Source organism: Neodiprion virginianus, chromosome 6 (assembly GCF_021901495.1).
Source record: "Neodiprion virginianus isolate iyNeoVirg1 chromosome 6, iyNeoVirg1.1, whole genome shotgun sequence".
NCBI classification, from domain to species: domain Eukaryota; kingdom Metazoa; phylum Arthropoda; class Insecta; order Hymenoptera; family Diprionidae; genus Neodiprion; species Neodiprion virginianus.
In genome coordinates, this window is record NC_060882.1 from 24,215,799 (window position 1) to 24,223,322 (window position 7,524).

At 36.0% G+C, this 7,524-nt stretch overlaps 1 protein-coding gene across 3 annotated transcripts; it reads left to right on the forward strand.

The window, feature by feature from the left end:
- Positions 1-167: 167 nt before the first annotated feature.
- LOC124307130 (4-coumarate--CoA ligase 1-like) lies at positions 168-6,859 on the forward strand. 3 transcript variants are annotated; one of them, XM_046768548.1, is made up of 7 exons: positions 168-489; positions 1,684-1,860; positions 2,169-2,500; positions 2,768-2,914; positions 3,046-3,294; positions 3,382-3,659; positions 3,845-6,859. In XM_046768548.1, the coding sequence occupies exons 1-7, from the start codon at positions 172-174 to the stop codon at positions 4,168-4,170; spliced, it is 1,827 nt and encodes a 608-aa protein (XP_046624504.1). In that variant the 5' UTR covers positions 168-171; the 3' UTR covers positions 4,171-6,859. The 3 variants fall into 3 exon arrangements, with proteins under 3 accessions (XP_046624504.1, XP_046624505.1, XP_046624506.1); XM_046768549.1 differs by lacking the exon at positions 168-489 and adding an exon at positions 957-1,270; XM_046768550.1 differs by lacking the exons at positions 168-489; positions 1,684-1,860 and adding an exon at positions 1,866-1,895.
- The last annotated feature ends 665 nt before the right edge of the window (positions 6,860-7,524 follow it).

The window sequence follows — 7,524 nt, forward strand, 5'->3', positions numbered from 1 at the left end:
ATCGGCATTTTACATCGGCGGTTTGTCTTACTTGACTTTGATTAACTCTAATTCGTTACCTCGTACGTGATCGAACATCGCCGAGTGTCATCGGCTTATAGCACGTAACTCGGTGCACGTAAGCGTAGTAATATACGCTTATAAATCTAGTTCTATAAAGTGTGCTTGACGATGTCAAATTGGTGTTACTTACTAAGCCGGTCAGCATTGAGACTGAGATGTCACAATATCCGACCGCCGGTGAAATTTTCTCCCGACAGACAAAGTGTATATTCTGCCGTGAATAAAAACTACGGTAGAGAAATATTTACTACCGCTTTTAAGAGAAACTCTGAAATTCAGAAGTCACCGTACGCTACGAGGAACAACTTGCGAATCGATCAAGACAATGTTGTCAGTAGTCCGTTTCCAGACGTCAACATTCCCCGAGAATTTTTACATGAATATATTTGGAAGAACTTGGAACGATGGCCAAGTAAAACAGCAGTGGTAAGAATCAAGAATGAGTTAGCGGTACGCCTCTCATTCCAAACCGTGATAAGCGTATGTACAAACTTATCGAGTCGAGCATTATATAGCCAGCAATCGCAACGGTAAAGTTTGAAACCCCCACGCACTGCTCGAGTAGTGCCGCGGAGCCAACTCGCTTGTGCTTTGTCAACTTTATTGCTTACCGTTCATCAACAAAGCACGAGAAAAACTTTAAATTTTCTAAAAGTCTTACTAAGCATGCAAAAAAAAAAAAAAATTCCAGCTATTAGGTGGTTTCACTTTCAATTTAAAGTTTCGTACCTCAAAAACGGTGGAGTTAAAATATTATTACACAAATAAGGTTATCACATATGATTACGTATACTTAATACTTAATATCAAATCGTTGATAATTTTTCATTTGTATCACAAACATGTTCTTAATTAACTGTTTGATAAGTAGATTTGCTCAATCGTTGAAATTTATCTCGGTCGGATATGTAACACCGGTTTCCAACAAACATCGTAATCAATTCATTATCATCTAAAAGTTAATCTTATATTCGCGATATGTAATATTGGATATCAATTTTGATCCTCGGTACACAAAGTACTATTGCAATAAGTCTATCGCCGTGTTTTCTCTCTGCAATTTATTAATTCACCTAGAGTTCAAGGCTCACCGTTTCCTGCCGCGTAGTATTGATCAATACCAATAGAATCGTAAATGCAATGTCAACGATCTGACAAGACGGAAATCGAAAGCTACTTCGAATTGCGCGTGGCAATTAAAATACACGTACGTATAGAGAACAGAAATAATTATACATTAAGTGGTTATATGGGTGTAGAAACTTTAGAGTGACTTTGTTATCACCCGATACTTAAACCTACCTATAGATGCTTAATCTGGAACTTAGTATAAGGTTCATGTTATATCCACATTTCAACTATCGCAGCTCATATCTAACAATTTGCTAGGTGAATAGAAGCGATTGTGGAAAACAAAACAATCTTCATAAGTAGTTCACTGTCAATATACTGAAACTAATTCATAACTGGCTTGTATCAGTTAATAGATTTCTACAGCTGACGAGAATTGCCTTATTTTACCACGGAATTCAATCGAAGTATATCGATACAAGCTTGTTAATGATACCGTATAACACAGGCGTAATAAATAATAATCGCTGTTCAATGTTTGTTCGGTAGGTTTGCTCAACAACCGGTAAATCCTATACATATTCCGAACTGCGTACCTTAAGTGGAAAATTTGCAGCATCTCTGAGAAAATGCAAATTCTATCCTAACAGTACCATCGCCGTTGTTTTGCCAAATGTAGTGGAATACGCAATAATTGTGTTGGGAGCATCTGAAGCTGGAATTAGCGTAAGTTTGGCAATTCCAACATGTGCCAAAGAAACGTAAACCAAATATTTATACAGCGAAACAAAAATAAATGAGTCAATAACAAATAGTTCAATAACATTTGGTTTTGAGATAAGATAAAGATATGAATATAGTATATAGATATCGAATTGACGAGAACTCGTGGCATATTTGCCCTAATAAGGTTTGGTTGTTTTATCATGACAACTTCCCAGGTGCATAGTTACATGTATTTTACAGCACTTTTGTAAATTCATGAAACCAGTCGCACCGAACAATTACACATCTCCAGTCTTCACATTTTTTAGATCACAATGATGAATCCGATATCCACGGCAAAGGAAATCAGTCGACAGTTACAAACTTCTGAAGCTTTTGGTGTAATTACTAGTTCGGAACAATATCCAGTTGTCAAAGCGAGCCTTGCCGGGTGTTCAAATATTAAATTGCCTGCAATCATAGTGGATGAACCAAATCACCCGTTACCGGAGGGATGTATCAGATTCAGTGAATTGATATCAGACTCCGTTGAAGTATTCAGTGAATCCGCAATTCCGGGAAAAACCAATGAAGATGTTTTATTCTTACCATACTCGAGTGGAACAACGGGTTTGCCGAAAGGCGTGGAAATCAGTCACCGGTACTCACAGTTTACTTAAACCTCCGTAATTGGCGAATTTTTACGCAACTATGTTCGAGGATATAGGGCACCGAATATCCGCGGGTGAATTAGAATACACTCTGGGAATGATTCCTTTAATAAAGTCCAGTTACTCAGTCAAATACCATACACTTCCGTAACTTAAAATTCCAAACACGAAAGACTTGAAATAGACTGCCCGAAGTCAATAACGTTATGTGAACTACTGGTGATCCGTTTAATTTCAACTTCATGTTCCATCCGCAGGAATATCACTGTGAACTGTGAGCAGTTGCAAGTTAAAGGAGTATATCCTGGACATGAAACCACCGAAACTCATCAAGAAGTGGTTCCTCTGATTTTACCAGCATTTCATATTTATGGATTAGTTGTGGTAATACTTAATTACTTGAGGTACATACATACACAGATATGTAGTATAGTGATAAAAACAGTGATTCCAAGAGACGAGTTCCTAATGTTTCTTTACATAGAATCAGGTAACTGTTGTACAGTTTATGCTCACGATATTGATTTTCATTCAGCGTGGGAGCTAAAATCGTTTTCGTACGTAAATTCAACCCAGAAAATTTTCTGAACTCTCTGAAAGACTTCAAATCGACCATGTTATACGCGGCGCCTCCAATGATACTGTTTTTGGGAAGCAGCGAGTTGGTCACCGACAATCATTTGAAGACTCTTAAATTCATCATGTCAGGGGCTGCACCGATTGGTGCGGAGAGTGTACAGAAAGTACTGAGGAAAGCCAAACGTGAAATACCGATATCACAAGGGTAAGTTCGGTTGCATACTATCCATTAATCGACATTTTACAGTACGCACTTGATCGAATAACTCATCGAGTAATTCAATTTCTTCAGGTATGGTCTTACCGAAGCTTCTCCTGTTGTCACGGGTACCGACAACGGAATAGACAACTTGGATGCAGTTGGATATGTTATTTCCAATACGAGCTTACGAATTGTTAATTTAGAAGAATCGAGAGCCGGACAAAATATGGGAGTTAACGAAACAGGAGAACTGTACGTCAAAGGTCCCCAAGTAATGAAAGGGTATTACAAGAATCCTGAGGCTACAGCGAATACTTTGGATGGAGAATGGCTCAAAACTGGCGACATAGCGTGCTTCGATGAAACGGGTGAATCGAAATGATTAAAAATTACACGGAAAACAACTTCGTCCGTCTATTGTTTGTCTTTTCAGAACGATTCTTAAAACTCATTTCCTTTTACATACCCCGCTAATACAGCGTGAACCGTGATATTATCACAATATAAATGACCTACGAAATCGTAGTAATGAATTTTCTTTTCCGTGTTGTAGGTCGTGTAATGATCAAAGATCGAATAAAGGAGTTGATAAAAGTCAAAGGTTTTCAAGTGGCACCTGCTGAGCTGGAAGAGCTACTGCGAACTAATGATGAAATATTAGACGCGGCTGTAGTCGGAGAACCTCATCCGAAATATGGAGAGATGCCAAAAGCCTTCGTAGTTTGTAAACCCGGAGTAAAATCTGATGGAGATAAAATTAAAAAATTCATTGCTGAACGGGTTCCTAGCTATAAACAATTGGGTTCAGTCAAGTTCATTGATGTAATTCCGAAGAGCACAGCCGGTAAAATACTTAGGCGGCAGCTTAAAGACATGTAAACGGGTACATGTAACTTGTAAGATAATTCATGAAATTGATCGGACAAAGTGTTTTTCCAAGATTTATAAGAAACAGCTGTTTCTCGCACATTTTATAATATGAAGTTGTAGTGTGAGAAATTTACGTCTTTAAAATTAAATTTATTTTAATTTTGATACTTAAGAGTGTCTTTTGTACGCAAGATGAAACTAAACGAAAAAAACCGTTTCTTCGGGATACTTTTCATCGAAAAAGACAAAGTATAGGTTTACCAGCAGAAAAAAAATGATAAAGTATAAAAGACATAAATATTTTTTTATGAAGAATAATAAATTTATAATTTTCTTTTGCAATAAATAAATAAACTCCATTAAACAAAACCGTTCCTTTAGAAAAAGTAATAAAGAGGTAAAAGTATAGGTTTGTCGGTAAAGTATTGCAAATCGATTCATTACCGCTAGAACCGGAATTTCGAATTAAACGGGGGATGGCAATATTTCATGCTCATCGTGTAATTGTAAAATCTTGTAAGTTTCAGATTTTTTCATCCAGCCGGTTTCGAGATCATCGCGAGAGTTTGTCGGACAGGCAGACAGACCGACATGTCTTTAAAAACCTGTTTTCAGGTTCTAGAAATTCGAAAACGTAAAGATTCGTTGAAATTAGAAAGAGTGATTTTCGACCAAGACCGATACTTTTCTTATGTCACCAAAGGAGTGGAAAAGTAAAAGTTGTCTGCTTCGGTAATCTTGTTTAAAATTGTACATTGCTGGGAATTTGCTGAGTTTGTTTTTTATGTATCTAAATTTATTTAACCACTCGAAGAATACATAAAACGTATGACGACATGCTCTTGCTTACTAACGAATTGTAAGGTATTGTACAGAGTATTGTACAGGTTTAAGGGTATAGCTCACCCACGAGCTATAATTTCAAATTGCACGAAGCCAATAATTATACTGGTATACAATTACGTTCGGAATACAACCGCCTACTGTCAAGCAGTTGCGTGTCGAACAAGATACTTCCTATTTTTCGAGCCAACCGTTAATTAGTGATTTAAAATTCGAAAAGGTTCGGACCAGCCAATCATACTCGTTTCATTGTACAGGCGTATGAATGATTCTAGTGACCTAGAACTATTACGATTGTTTGGTTGTAAAGATTATATTGAAGGTAACATTATACTCAATTGCTTTGGTTATCTTATTATTTAGTGTGGCGTGTCGGGAAAAACCCTCCACGTGGGTACAAATTCGTACCCCGAGCTCATAGATTACACTAAATTTCAATTAGAAAAAAGTTGTGTGTATGAATTAAGTACGATAATTTCCGTCAATGGGAATGCGAAAAATGACGAATCTATCATTTTTGGCTCGAAACACGTACTCGAGAGTAATCTCTGTTACTGCTTAGGGACTCTCGATTCCAACAATGTATCTTCACATCACACGGATTACTAATAAGCTGGTCTGTAAACGCACATAGAATTCGCACCTTTGGTACTCGCTCAGAAAAGCTACGCAGAAACTGTCCGTACCAAAATAGATTTACACGTTACGCTATACGTAATTACCTAGTGCAAAGTACAAGGTAACATCTAACTAGGCCTTCTCTGCTAGGTACGTACAAACGATGGTGAAATAGCGAATTGGAAATTAAAAACATGAAATAACAAAACTTTCAAACAACTCAAAGTTACTATTCTGCCTCGCTTCCGCGCTTCATGTCGGTCTCTTTGTTCTCTCTCGCCCATCAATCATCTCTAATAACTGTTGTCTTTTAGCTTTCCTGACAATCACGTCGCTCATTTTGCATGGTCATTAAGACGTTCGAAACTGGTCATGGAAAGTAAGTAGGTGGTGATGGTTGTAACTCAAACTTAAATCGTTTATAATTGATGCTTAATGTTTAATTATGTATAACTATAGATGATATAATAGTTATTAGGTTTTATTGTTGATGTTTTCTGTATTTTTTTTTTTTTTGTATTTTTATTGAATGTTGCGAATATATACAAAGGGAACTAATAATAACTATTACATGATACAACTAAATAAACAAAATTAGTTATAAGAATTGTAACGTATGTTAATATTAATTTTAATAATATAATTTCATAACCGAAACTCAGGTGCGCTGACGTTAATTTATTTGAATTAACATTTCACACGTTTAAATGTAATTTTAATTACAAATCACACATCACGTCTGAAACCTTGCAACATATCCATACAATCGCAATTTCAGTTGGTTACTAATCAAAATCCCGATTGAAATCTCCGGGGTAGGTGTCTAACATGTAATTGCAAGTCCATATGTTTACAGGATTATAGAGATGTGATCGGATCGCTCTTTGAAATTCGTAGTTCAAAATTTTTGGGAGTCGTAAACACGTGCAGTACAAAATATACATAGAGAAATTCATAATTTCGACTCATTTTTTTTATATTATTCAAAATTGCCGATCGCGACAAACTGAACATGAAATAGGTAGCACCTATTTACAAAAACAGTAATCTTTTGCACGGTATTTTTTATCCTGTCATTAATGGGAAAATATGCCGATTCTTACAGTCAGTCAAGTCCGTTTGTATTACGTGAAATCCTTTCCAGTGGTATTTACTGTAATATTGGATCAATTTGAGTACTTTATTGAAAATATTGGCTGATCATTATCTTTGCCATCGTCAACTTACTTTCTTTAGATTGACTTACAAAAAATGCTTCTAAAACGGAAATCACACAATCAATCTCTTTAATTTCATTACAACAAATATATATATATATATATATATATATATATATATATATATATATATATATTAATGTGTAGCAACAGGCTTGCAACTCTGTTCGGCAGTTTAGGTATCAAATTTAGGACATTTTTTTTTTAGCAATTTCTGACACAGGTACCAAGGTATTCTAAAACAATATTATGTGCGACGTAAACTACATCTTGGTACGGTTTGATTTCTCTAACGAAAGCTAGAGAAATAATTCCTAACATGGCAGTGAAATGCCTGATCCCCATTGCGTTTCAAAATATACAACCTGAGCCAAACATTGAGTCCCGCGATTAAATAATTCAGGAGTAAATCTTACTCTCCGAGTCGCAACGATGCATTTATTGCTATCAAAATATCTTCAAACTGTACAAATTTGCGCGCAAATCTAGTTATTATAAATATGCGTATTTATTTATGATACATGCTGCAGTGCCATCGAGCGATACAAGACACTTTGGTGGAAGACAACAAAAGCGAGTAAAATGATTCCGTGAAAATCAACGAATTATCTAAAATTAGAACATATAAAAGTGAGCCATGGGCGATTCATTTTTTTTTTCGCGTGACTCTACTACATGGATACTC

Excerpts from the sequence above, each read along its gene's own strand:
- LOC124307130 (XM_046768548.1), top strand. The coding sequence starts at position 172 with ATGTCAAATTGGTGTTACTTACTAAGCCGGTCAGCATTGAGACTGAGA. Across the intron at positions 1,861-2,168 it reads CATCTGAAGCTGGAATTAGC|ATCACAATGATGAATCCGAT; the intron begins GTAAGTTTGGCA and ends CACATTTTTTAG. Across the intron at positions 2,915-3,045 it reads GTAATACTTAATTACTTGAG|CGTGGGAGCTAAAATCGTTT; the intron begins GTACATACATAC and ends ATTTTCATTCAG.